The sequence below is a fragment of the Malaclemys terrapin genome, chromosome 9 (genome assembly GCF_027887155.1).
Source record: "Malaclemys terrapin pileata isolate rMalTer1 chromosome 9, rMalTer1.hap1, whole genome shotgun sequence".
Taxonomy (NCBI): domain Eukaryota; kingdom Metazoa; phylum Chordata; order Testudines; family Emydidae; genus Malaclemys; species Malaclemys terrapin.
The window spans coordinates 100,833,243-100,846,895 of NC_071513.1; the positions used below are offsets into that span (position 1 = coordinate 100,833,243).

At 41.5% G+C, this 13,653-nt stretch overlaps 1 protein-coding gene across 7 annotated transcripts in view; it reads right to left on the reverse strand.

Moving 5' to 3' along the window:
- LRCH3 (leucine rich repeats and calponin homology domain containing 3) overlaps positions 1–13,653 on the reverse strand; it is a 111,852-nt gene that overhangs the window by 11,060 nt on the left and 87,139 nt on the right. For 3 of the 7 annotated variants that reach the window (XM_054040135.1, XM_054040133.1, XM_054040138.1), the window contains exons 16-21: positions 10,091–10,156; positions 9,142–9,190; positions 8,541–8,654; positions 7,796–7,914; positions 4,613–4,750; positions 2,027–2,104 (exon numbers count right to left, since the gene is read on the reverse strand). In XM_054040135.1, the coding sequence (XP_053896110.1) occupies positions 2,027–2,104; positions 4,613–4,750; positions 7,796–7,914; positions 8,541–8,654; positions 9,142–9,190; positions 10,091–10,156 (564 nt within the window). Of the gene's footprint in view, positions 1–2,026; positions 2,105–4,612; positions 4,751–7,795; positions 7,915–8,540; positions 8,655–9,141; positions 9,191–10,090; positions 12,167–13,653 lie in introns of those variants that run through there. The other 4 variants (XM_054040139.1, XM_054040136.1, XM_054040134.1 and 1 more) reach the window with 2 other exon arrangements.

A 13,653-nucleotide genomic window follows, 5' to 3' on the forward strand; every position in this document is an offset into this window, starting at 1 on the left:
CATACTTAATCCATACTTTAATTAGTGAAATTATTCAAAATGGCACAAACAGAGCAGTTTATTTACCTGTAATTGATCTCTGAATGTAGTATTCTGCATAGTCACCGAATATTTAATCACCTGGCTTAAGTGTTCTAAAATTATCAACATTTCTGGACTTTTCACCTCCTCCAACAGAGGCATCAACTGTAAACAATGATGGATAGGTGCAAATATAGCATATCATAGTGTCCAACTGTCAGTTTCTTTTGATCCAAGACCACCAAGTCACACAGTTTTATACAACTATTCCACTGGAATACTGGAATATGAGTGTGGCTCTATGCAAGATACTACCTTTAGAGAACAATAATTACAGGTAACTCGTTTGCCCTCTTAAAAGGTAAGTATTTCTACATAGGTCCATACTTTGAGACATCCTTCTATTTCTGTAAGCTCAGAATTTAAATGAAAGGAGACACACACAGGCATTTTTTCAATAACAGTACACTAGACTGGCATTCTCATGCAGACATCCTACCTTCTCTGCTCAGGGGCAGAGGAGACATGTAAGGGTGAGTTAAGAGTTCAGGTGGGGAGTCACTCAGCTAAGTATTCACAAAGGCCTGGTTCTTCAGGAACTCTAATTTGAAGTTCAATGCAGATTCTAGGTAGGTCAGTCTTGCCTGCCTCTGTGCACCTACATGCAGATCTAGCGTAATGGAGTCCACACCATAGACTTGCATTCAGGGCATAGACTTGAGCAGCTTAGTAGATATGACCTACTATTTCACTTGTCCTCTCCCTTCAGTTCCAGGGAATAGTAACTCACTCTGAGTGAGACTGACAAGTGAATGACTTTGGTTTACTTCAGCACCTCTAGTTAGTGCAGCACTCGAAAGTAACAGTGGGTTCCTCACTGCAGTGTTCCAACCTCATGCACCAATGAGTCTTAAGAGATTAATGGGCAGCTAAATAAGGAGTTTATCCTAAATTTTTGATGGCTTAAGGCAATCAGCTGTAATACGTCTTGAAAGTGAAGCTATCAATGACTTAATCCAGGCAAATACTGCTTTAGCAGTGACTGTCCAGCAATCACTTTCAGAAGTAGTTATGAGTCATTGGGTCCATTTTTCCCTTTCAGAGACGTCTTTCAAAAAGCAAACAGGATAAAAGAAAAAAACATGAACCAAAACTGCAATGTGAATTCTAACACTTACTTTGTAATGTAAGGAAACATAGCAATTAATGCACCAGAGAAAAAAACAGCAGCAAAACAGAGTAAGTAGCTATTAAAACATCAAAGTCACCTTTGCACTGAGATCAGCTGGTGTCAGAAGTGAAGTGGGGAAGGAGGGAAAGAGAAAGAAAAGACAGTTGGACTATGATGTGCTATATTGTATATCTATATTTCCATCTCTTAGCTCTTGCCCCAAGAGAGAATGTGCAGTGTTTTGGAAGGTGAAGAGGAATTCCAGAAAGTACTAGAGCTTGAGAGCAAGAACATATAACAAAAGGAGTGGAGATCTATGAACAGACGACTTCCCATTAGAGAACAGACCAATATAATGGTTTCTTCTTAGACAATCCAAGTGTTCACATAAAATAACTGAGAAGTAGGTTTTGCTCTGAAGGCAGAACAGAAAACACTCAAAACTATATCAATTTATTTTTATTTTTAAAGCCTCTTGGATTAACACCAAACATATGGTCTCAAGAAACCTGAATGACGTTTTTCAAAACCAGATTCTTAATGCACCTCCTCATTCTGCTTGACAGAATCAGACTGAGCCCAACTATAATGAACTTTCTCTAGATCACAGTAAGTGAAGCATACTCTTTGCAAACCATTATAGCAACTTTATTTTGCTTCCTGAGACAATACAAAACTAAATCAGCTCTTTATTGTTCTATGTACCTTACATGTGAACCTACAGTAATAAATTTTACACATTTGTATTGTCCCCAAACATTCCAGAAAGATCTGTTTTGTAAAGTCCCATACAATACAGTATACCTGACAATACAGGAATAGGAGGGGATTTACCTGAGGCACACCAATCTTTCTGCAAGCTTCCAGGAAATTCTCCACATTTCGTCTGCATTTTGCCATTGTTAGCTTAGGCTGCAAAGAAGCGGGGAAGAAGGCATACAAAGTTCTTAATTGGCAGGATTTTTAAAAATAAAGCTTTTGGGTTAAATAAACTCATAATAAATCTGCAGGCCAAAAACGCATCATGATGACATAAGCGTGTCTAATTCAAAACAGAGCTCTGTTACAGGGTGGTTGGACATTTCCTTAGAAAGGCAGGCATGAAGTGAAAAGCTAACTCATGAAGTGCTGAAATGGATATTTTAATGGAAAAAATATTTTGATCTGTACAAAATAGACACACAACGTGTTATAAGATAGGCTGCACATTTGGTGTCTATTTTGAGTGACTGCAATAACCTAATCTTAAAAATACGTTTAGAATAGAACATACATACATAGCTCCAGTACGGTGACCTTTGAATTTCAGAGCAATTTTATGATCTGAACCAAACTGGAGCCTATTCTGAATTATTAAATTATATGCATGTTTAAAACATATTTCAGTTAACAAAGAGGTACAAAAAGAGCCAGATGAAACCAGAGAAAATGGAAGCTGCTGCCTAAGTTCCTTACAAGTGTGTTTCATACGGTTAACAGCAGAGTTCTAAATTGTATTTATCAGATTCTTCTTGAACAATGGGCATTTTCTGGTTAACTTCAACACTTTTACACAGACTTTAACTACTGGAAAAAGAATAGACTAGACAAACAGAAACAAGACATAATATGCCCCTTTTTCTCCCCTGTGCTGGCTACCCATGTTGTGGGTAACAGTGGACTGGGCAGCTTCTGTGAGGCTAATACTCCCCCCTCTAAGCAGGTGGGTGGGAAGCTGGTGGAGCTTCAGCTCCACACCCTCAATGTGCCAGACAGCACAGCTGAGCTGGGACAGAGGGGTAAATAATCTGTGCCAGGTTAAGGGTTGATGCAGATTTTCCCCTCCTGGAGTAAGGAGGGAAAACAGAGAACATATTACAATATAACCCCATTCCACTCTCCAGGCACTGCGACTACGCTGCCTCTTACTCAGGGCTTGTGGCTACATCATGATTTAGCTCACAATGGAGAGTTGGAACCATCCAATTCCACGGAGGACAGGGCACAGAGATTATCTTCATTATGAAGTGAGTTTACTGAACAGCAGCTATATGCATCCATTTTTTGAGGATTCTGTAATCTGCCTAAAATGCCATCATATCTATTTGGTCTGTTATCTAAACAATGGGAACATCTGCATGATCAAACAAGACCAGAGAAGACAAACCATAATGATATGGCACACAATGCTGTAAGTGCCAGTTAGAGTTCTAACACAAGTACTGTCTCCAAAATAAATCAAAGCAAAACTTAACATACATTTTCCCCAGAGACTCCCTTTGGTTTCCTTTTTTATTTATATAGTCATTCACCATGTTTTAAAATCATAACAAGCAAAAAAATCTGCCTTTATGAGAGCAAAATGCACATTATATATTCAAAATACACGTGTATATTTCAAGTAGGCAAGAGCCCACGGGGGTGTCTTGTATCGCTCTGTTGGATTTTAACTTATGAAGCACTCCTGTGGGTATGCTACAAGCAGTAAGGGAAGGCAGACAATTTCCCATGCTCCACCGATCTTCAAGTAGTCTATTAGGTTGCCTAAAAAAACCCCAACGAAATGAACAAACTTGCAACAACAACAGGATCAATACTGTAAGTGACTCCTCTTCATTTCCTGATTCTCATACCGTCTCTAGCTACATGTGGTATTTTGGTGGTACACATTTTTAGTTGCCACTGATGAAGTTATAGATGCAGGTACTTTTCCTGCGGTACTTTCCAAAATTTCTAAAGCACTGCCCAAAATATTGCAGTCAGGAAACACAGAAGTATCTTCTTAAGCAATTTCGCTTGCTGGGTGTACTTCCTGCTACAAACTCTCCCAGAATACACGAAGATTAAGTTCCTGTCCTTCTGTTCCCAAAAGTGTGTCTCTGGGCTTATCTGCGTTGTGCTCAAGGGACTTTGAACAATCTGATCAATATGCCCTATCAAAATTCCTAAGAGAAAGAGTTGATGGGAATTTAAGCGGATCCAGGAATGGGAGTCTATTCACATCAATTGAGATGGAATTCTGATTCCCTATTTCTTTCTTATGTTTTCTGTATTGTGTTGCCACACATCCATTTAAATGCTATATATCCCAGCTATCTGTCCTTCTCAGTTTCTAAGGCCTTTTGACCCTCTGAAATATCCTGTTTTGGTTCTCATATTGAATCCTGCCTTTTGTTTTACTAAAATATAAAGTTCTCAAGTCCTATACATAGTTCAATTAATAAAATCTGTGTTAGAAGTAATTATTTAATATAGCCACACAAATGTCACTAGTTTTTTTATGGCTTTGCTACGCATTCTGCCTAGGCAAAGGAGACCGGTATTTTGTCAGCTCTGCCCAACATCAGAAGAAGATGCTACATGTAGTCCTCACATGGACTATGAAACGCTATGATGAGACTCAGACAACTACAATACACTGTTACATCTTTGTATACTTACTACAGCAGGCGAGGGGACATGGATGCTGGGAACAGATCGAGGCCGCACATGATTGGCTAAGTGGCAGAGAACAACTCCATCAGTAAGAGCTGCTCCAAGATCACTGGGCAAAGGCACTTTTAACCGTGACTCAATATTCTACAAAAGGATGAAAAACATCCAACATAATATGTATCACACAAAGCAAATAAGAATACAGTTAAATGATTAAATACTGCTGCTCTTCTCAAACATTTCATAACAGCAAAACCTCTCATGGACCAACATCCCTCTTAATTCTCTGGGGTTTGGTTCTCAAAAGGTTTCATTCTGTGGACTACCAGGATTCACAACTGACCACAGTTTGAAAGCTACTGAGCTAAAAGACAAATGGAGTTTTCACAGTGCAGCACATAGAATTAAAATCCAGGAACTGAGATAAAAAGAATGTTACTCAAAATTGATGAAAACCACAAATCCCAGGGTGAGTAATCAAGGTCCAAGAAATATATTCCACATCCTCCAGGTACTCAGAGATTAGATGTACTATGAAAATAGTTGTCTTAAATGTAGGAGTGGAATGTAGTCACCAGAGGCAAGAGATAATATTTTCCCTGCAAAGGAAAACTGAACTACTACATTTAATCAGTTTAAGTTATCTTAAGCAGGAAAAGGCAATGAAGTGTAGTGGTTACAGCAGAAGAGAACAGGGTTCCAATTCACGGGTTTTATTCCGGTCTCATTCAATATATCATTTGCAGTCAAGCTGTAGCCGTGTTGTTTCCAGGATATTAGAGAGACAAGGTGGGAGAAGTAATAGCTTTTATTGGACCAATCTCTGTTGGTGAAAGAGACAAGCTTTCGAGCTACACAAAGCTTAGAGCCTGCCTGTTTCATTCAGTGTATGACCTTTGGCAAATCACTCTTCTGTATTTCAGTTTACACATCTGCAAAATGAGTTTGGTTTTATACTTAAAACTCCAACCTATCGAGGAAGTAGGTTGTGAGGCTCAATAAATGCAACGTCCTTTCAGATCAACAGATGAAAGGAGCTACAACAGTACAAAATATTATTTAGAGAACATGCTGGGTTATGGTTTCCTTTAAGTCAGGGGTGGACAAATTACAGCCTGCGAGCCTTTTTAAGCCAGCTCGCAAGCCGCATCACATGGCTCAGCCCTGCTCCGGTCGGGGCGCTGGATCAGAGGCTGCACCACACGGCTTGGCCCCGTTCCGGCCGGGGCACTGGGTCGGGGCCGCACCACGCAGCTCGGCCCCACTCTGGCACTCCGGCCAGGGAGCAAGGTTGGGGACCACATCGTGCAGCTCCCGGAAGCCACAGCATGGCCCCGCTCCAGCTCCTACGCGCTCCAATCAGAGCTGCAGGGGCGGTGCCTGCGGATGGGGCACCATGCAGAACCTCCTGGCCGTGCCTCTACATAGGAGCCAGAGAAGGGACATGCCACTGCTTTCGGGAGCCGCTTGAGGTAAGCGCCGCTCAGAGCCTGCACCCCTCTCCCCACGCCCAGCCCTGATCCCCCTCCCGCTCTCCAAACCACTTGATCCCAGCCCGGAGCACCTTCCCTGGACCCAAAACCTCTCATCCCCAGCTCCACCCAGAGCCCGCAGCCCAGCCGGAACCTGCACCCCTTCCCGCACCTCTGCCCCAGCCCTGCTCCCCCTATCGCCCTCCGAACCTCTTGGTCCCAGCCCAGAGCACCCTCCTGCACCCCAAACTCCTCATCCCCAGCCCCACCCCAGAGCCGACACCCCCTCCCACACCCCAAACCCAATTTTGTCAGCATTCATGGCCCGCCATACAATTTCTATTCCCCAAAGTGGCCCTCAGGCCAAAAAGTTTGCTCCTCCTGCTTTAAGTTCATGAGTGGAAGAAAAAAATCCATTCTGGTGAAGTGCTTACATTCACTACTGTATTAGCATCAGCATTTATGGAATGAGTAAGAAGTCTTATTTCCTGACAAAGTCTCAAACAATTACAATGATAACTTACATTTCTAGTATCAGAGGGGTAGCTGTGTTAGTCTGGATCTGTAAAAAGCGACAAAGAGTCCTGTGGCACCTTATAGACTAATAGTCTTATAGTCTATAAGGTGCCACAGGACTCTGTTGCTTTTTACATTTCTAGGTACCTTTCATCCCAGAAGATTCCAAACCACTTTACAAACACTTCTAAGAGTCACTTCCGGCACTACAGAAATGCAGCCATCTCTGGGGTGAAACACCGCAGCAGCATAACAGACCATAGCATTTTTATTATTTATTATGTGTCCTGTGGTAGTCTAGTGCCAGTCATGGACCACAACTCCACTGTGCTAATTTCGGTACAAACACAGAACAAAAGGACAGTCCCTGCCCCACCCTCTAAGGGCTTGTCTTCAGTACCAGGGTAAACGACCAAAGTTACGTTACTCCATCTACATGAATAAGGTGGCTGGAGTCGACGCAGTCAAAGTCGACTTACCCCGGTGTCTTCACTGCACTGTATCGATGGGAGATGCTCTCCTGTCGACTTACCTTACTCTTCTGGGGGAGCTGGAATACTGGAGTCGACCGGAGAGCGCTCTGCCGTTGATTTAGTGGGTCTTCATTAGACCCGCTAAATCGACACCCGCTGCATCGATTGCAGCAGAGATCTCCCCGGTAGTGAAGACAAGCCCTAAGTATCAGACGGGAGACAACAGGTGGATACCGACTGATGGGTAGTAAAAGGCAACATGATATTAGTTAGCAGTGGTCTGAGCACACCAATTGCCTAACCATTGCCAAGCTTTTTGTAGGCATCATGGCAAAGGAGAGTTTTAAGAAGGGATTTGAAAGAGGACAATGATGTTTACAGGGAGTTCCTCCTAACTGGGAGGGGCAGCCTGGGAGAAAGCACAAAGATGGTCTTTAAATCTTCGAACAAGTGGGAGATGAACACTGGCTTCATTGGCAATCAGGTAGGAGTGGACAACTTGACAGTGTACGAGAAGTGACATTACACGACAGGAGTAAGATGAAGAATACTGTAGCCAACTGAATGGAAAAATTTTAGATTGTGAAGTTACTAACATTTAATTTATCCAAAACACTATGGCTGGCACTGGTTAAATGAAGCAAGTCCAAAACAACGAAGAAACATTTGCATCATACTTGCAGTGAATTTGCTAAAACGTTTGTATACTAGTTACTGCTAGTACACACCTTCCGCAGTTGCTCTATTAGCTCCAACTCTTCCTCACGTTGCTTGGAGTTCTGCCTTGCTTTGGGGTCTGTAGAATCATTAGGAGGAGATGTGGCAGAAGAGGGAGATGAAGCAACAGCTAGAAAAATAGCATGAAGGAAAGTGACAAACTGCATTTGGTTGGGAGGTATTCCTTTAATGCAGTATTATACCCTCACAGTATGCAAGTTTGGGTACAGTACATTTCTAGTCACAAATTGATTTCCTCCATTAGATTATTAATCTAAGCAAGGCCTAGATGCTGTTAATTTTCTTTTGCCCAATAAACACTTGCATAAAAAGGATTAATTTTAGATAGCTGAAATGTTGCTCTGTACAACTTTCCTCAATCTCACTACAAAGGTATGAATTCTGGTATGTACTACAGTACAATGCAAAGTCTATAACGCTGCCTTTGTTGCTATCAAGGGGATTAATAAATAGAATTACAATAGCCTCTTAAAGTATAAATTCAGGAGAGCAGAACACTAATCTCCCCCACACACAAACACTCCACAAATCTGCACATCAAATTCTTTGATATTTGTTAAATGTATGTATTACCAAGACAAAAATATTGGACTTATTACAAATGGGACTATAATGGTTTATTCTAAGAAAGTTTAGCGACTGGTGTCAAGATAATGCAATTGTGCAAAAATTGGTTAACATGGAAGTTAATATAACTTTGTTACACAGTCCAGCTTCTCCCGCTATATAACCTACCTTTGTTCATTTCATCCCTTACAGCTGCTCGGAAAAGGAAACTCTCAGGTCGCTGGGAAGGGTTTCTATAGGAAGGAGGAGCGGCAGGGCCAGGATACAGAGAGGAAAGGTGGACTGAACAAATGTGGAAAGGCACAGGAAAGGAAAGGAGGAGAAAGAAGGAAAAGGTTACGAGTTTAGCACTGTAGTAATTAAAAGAACAAAATAAAATTATAACAGAATGACAAGATAAATTACAGCCATGCATGATAAAAGCATAGGACAGAAAGAGGCACCTTCAAGAGCACTTGCATGCAAAGCACATTCCATGCACTGTTACCAACAAATTGTTCCATTTTGTATTTAATGTGTCATTAGGGCAACACCAATGCCAGAGCCTGGAAAATGTGGAGCCCCACTACTTCCCACAGAATGTGCCAGCAGCTCTGTGCTCTATTTACATATGTGACTCAAGAGAGAATTTAACAACAAATCAGACCCACAGACAGAGCAGTCCAGCTTACGGATAGGAATGACATCTTTAACAGTCTAGCTATGCAAGCAAGCAATTTAACCTACTTTATCCCTTCTTTTTAGACGTTTTGCATCTCTCTCCTGTTACCTGTTTGGGTAGTCGGTGAAGCTGCTGATATAGTGGGTCTGTCATCACTCTGTGGACAAATAAGTAAAACAACATTAATGATCCTTATTGAGAAAGGCTACGACTAGCTTTTCAGAAGTTACCGTCCACCTAGACACATTTCAGAAAAAAAAATATAAGGGAAAAAACAGCCTATTGTTAAAAAAAGATGTACAATAGGCACTTGTTTTGCAGAACTGATGCAAGTCGTCTTCTTCAAGGAATAAAACGGCGAACGAGGTATTGCTTCTGGAAAGGACAGTGGCAAAGCTGTGTTTGAATATTTTTCAGGGTAGGAATAGGGATATTACCTGTTTTTCAATTAAATATCATGCAAAACATGCAAGACAGCAGCTTTGATCTGAATACACAACCCACTCTAAATCTTTGCAAGAGCAAAATTAGTATTAATTGAATTTCACTCTCCTGCCCACCCTCGGAGTAATATTGTGGTTAGAACTAATGAAAGAGCTGATCAAAGGTTAGTTAATGATGGATTAATGATTTCTTGTGATTAATGCTTTTTACTATTCAATATAATAAAGCTTCCACAGCAGATGATGATGTACGTTTTATGGTAAGAGTAAACTTGTAAAGAAAAAAGCAGTGACATTTCCAGTAAGCTACAAGTCAGTTGCTGGCTTGGGGAAGAGAAAATAAAAGAAATGGTGACAGGCAACAAGAATGTAAGAATCAATCCATACAGGGATTGAAACCCTGCTAGCTACTAACATATTTGCATGGTTTAGGCTCACTGAAGATAGGACCAAAAGCTAAAGCAACATAAAACCTACTGCAATTTAATCAGGTCAGTCAAGTTCATAACCTCTGAATTTCAGATTAGAAGCTGGCAGACTAACACATATTAGAATAGAATTATGGCTCTCAGAGTTTTTTGTTGGCTTTACTGGTGAATAATAGCTAGAGATACCTTGACAGATCTGAAGGCATGAGGCAGGGTGGTAGCACAGCCCTCTTGATTCAACCCTGACAGCGACTGAACACGGAAAGAAAGAAGGCAGTACCAACGTTAGCAAACAGTTGACATGATGTGCATGGGCAAAATGCACCAGTAAGATTAAAAAGGGGCAGGTTCTTACAAATGTTCTATTGTTGCAAAGATATTAGTGGGGAGAGGTAAAAATGCCAGAATATTTATTTGCTAAAACTACAATACAATTAAAATTTTCCTACCCTCAAAAATATTACAGTCCATGAACTTGAAAGATGGGATGTTTCATTTAAAACAAGAACACAATCACATCAAAAGCAGAACTAAGAACTATCATATTGGTAGAAAGCTCTGCACTGGTCACCACACTCACTGACACGAAACCCACTAATTAATTTTAAACCACTAATCAGAATAAACAGATTTGCGTACACTTTCAAAATACAAATTTCACGTTGAATTGAATAGGTTGTTTTCCTAGTAACTTCATGAATGTGCAGAAAACAACATCATCTGATTGGCTCCAAGGCACAAGAAGAGGCACAACATCTGATTATTTTCCCAATGAAAAATTTAAAAAGTGATATTTGTGAGTTAAAATCCCAGAGACAGAAACTAGGCTATCAGAGAAGATGTCTGAAATGAAGCTTTTCAATGCTTTAGTGAGCAAATTGCCCTCACTAGGAGGGTGGTGAAGCACTGGAATGGGTTCCCTGGGGTGGTGGTGGAATCTCCTTCCTTCGAGGTTTTTAAGGTCAGGCTTGACAAAGCCCCGGCTGGGATGATTTAGTTGGGGATTGGTCCTGGTTTGAGCAGAGGGTTGGACTAGATGACCTCCTGAGGTCCCTTCCAACCCCGATCTTCTATGATTCTATGATTCATATTTTAATAAATGTCAAAGAGGCAGAAGATGAACTACTCTTCACGTTTACACAGTGGTTCTTGCTTTTTACTGGTAGAAGTTTTTAAACCAATAGGTGCAGCTTGAGGACCAAAGTCCGGAAAAGCAATATTTGGTGCCCGTATGCTGGCTAGCTATGGACCCCTCAGCTGTTACTTCTGCTCTCAAATATGTGCACTGAGTGTGATGAAAAGGCTACAGCCTACATAGTCTGCTAGAGAGCAAAGGAGAGTCCACATAAAGACACACTGACTATACACCCTGACTGCTAAGTCTTGCCCGTGACTCGACACACAAAGGGCCTGTAGTGTGTCAACACGGCAAGTTATAGGGGAGTCTGGATCAGGCACAACAGTTTCACTGTGGTTCTACCCAGTCCCACATTTTCCTGCACACAGGAAATGCAAACTCAGAACTGTGCCCTTAGATTTTAAGTGGCACAAACTAGACTATATCCTTCAAGTTATTAGAGAGTACACTCAAAGCAGCACAGTTCAGGAGCTGGATGAGTAAAGAAGGGACCGGTACTTTCCACAACTGTTTTCAAATAATACTTGAACGTACACAAAACAACAAAAGGTTACTACCTCCAACAACCATCTTGGTGTAATGCACACACACTTGTTTGTTGAAATCTTAACATGACTGTTACCACACTGCCCCTTTCGAAAAACAGAGAGAAGCCATCTCTTACTGAAACTATGTGCAGGGCCAGCCTTAAGCACAAGCATCTTGGTAGCCTTAGTAGCTCGCAAGACAACTCCCTCACTACATTAATATAGTGGGGGAGGGGAAGGGGTGTTGTGAGGCCTGGTTCGTGCCTGGGATACAGTTGACAAAACAAGTAAAGAACCCACAGGCTTTTAAATGATGCCTAAAGAAAGGGATTTGCACAGGCCCACAACGTTAACTGAACACTTTGTTTCTATAAGAAACGAGCAACTCATCCCTGACACAGGCTAACAGAAGGGCTTAGACACAAATCACACACCCATCAGCAGGCAACAGGGAGGAAACAGCGGTACACAAAAGAGTAAGACAGCCACAACAGTAACACGCTGCATGCGCTTCACCTGTTTGAGAGTCCCCGGCCTTCTTTTAATGGTATTGGTGTTATTGTCAATCTCAAACACAAAGAGAGGCTCAAAGCCATTCTGTCAGGAATAGCAGAGGAAAGAGAGAGGAAAAAGAGGAGGAAGTAAAGTGAGGCAAAGAATCATCTTGAGAAGACGTACATTCAACGACAAAGGAACCAGGATACTGGTCTTGGTGACAGGTTCAACAATTCATTCCTAAAATATGCTGTTGTAAACTCTTCACTTGGCCTCCATGCTCAGCTCTTATTACTGAAGTCATAGGAATTTCCCCGCACTAGGACTAATTGCAGCAAATAGGGATTGTACGGAGCAGATTCAAAAGAAGAACTGTGCCCTAGAAGAATCAGGATATTACAATTTAATTATGGGTGAATTCAATAACTAAGTATGTAAATACTGAAAAGGACACCCTCTGTTTGATAGTCAGAAAAATCAAAAATACAAGTTACAATATTGCTAAATCCTGCTCACTTTACTCACACAATTATTACTGCCCTGCAGTAGTGCTTTCAGGTCCTAATTGTGGATCATGGCCCCAACGTACTAGGTGCTGTGCACGCAATGAAAAGATGGTCTATGACCCGAAGAGCTTATTATCCAAGTATAAGATGAGACATGACAGGTGAATACAACAACCAGGGTGAGGACCAGGCAACCGTGAGAGGACAAATACAGTAAAAAGCAGTGGTCACAGCACAGGCTGAGACCTTGGTATGGTCAATGCAAGTAACCTCAGTTATAACCAATGGGACTACTTTTGTGAGTAAGGCAAGCAGGATTTGGTTCTAGTGTACAACCGACACATGGATAACAACCCCCTTTGGCTCCCCTCAGAGAACACCGATTTCTCTCTCTCATTTTTTAGCAAACTTTTAGTCAGTCTAGCTGAAATTAATCAACAAGATTGAAGTTCATCACAGTGTGCACATTTCCGATACTATGGTCTAACTCCACTTGTCATGGAATCACTTTAATTCACACACATTAGAAGAAACATACGACTAATCTGTACTACTATTAGTGCTTACAGGAATAGTATGTGTATCTGTGTATTGTGAGGACAACAGACCTTTATAAAAGGAAAGTGTACAAACAAAATAAAGTACTACAGCTGAAAGTCTACTGCATTGCCTAATTTTGTGATTTGTGAAAAAATTATCTTTACAGCAACCATTCTCATGAAGGGCAACATTTACAAAGAGGCCCAAGAAATATATGGTGTGAGACTTCAAAAGAAGGCTGCAAACCTAAGTTCCTTTTCCATTACCACTTTCTGTGCATGCAAGAAGAGCATAAAGGGGGGGAAAGCATACAAAGTTTTCCAATCAACCAGTTTTCATGCAGTTTCCTTACAAGCAGGTGAAACTATTGTTTAGAGCAGCGGTTCTCAAATTGTGGGTCACGACCCCAAAGTGGGTTGGGACCCCGTTTTAATGGTGTCACCAAAGCTGGTGTTAGATTTGTTGGGGCCTGGGCTGAAGCCGACACCTGAGCCCCACCACCCAGGGGTTGAGTCCTGAGCAGCGGGGCTCAGGTTACAGGCC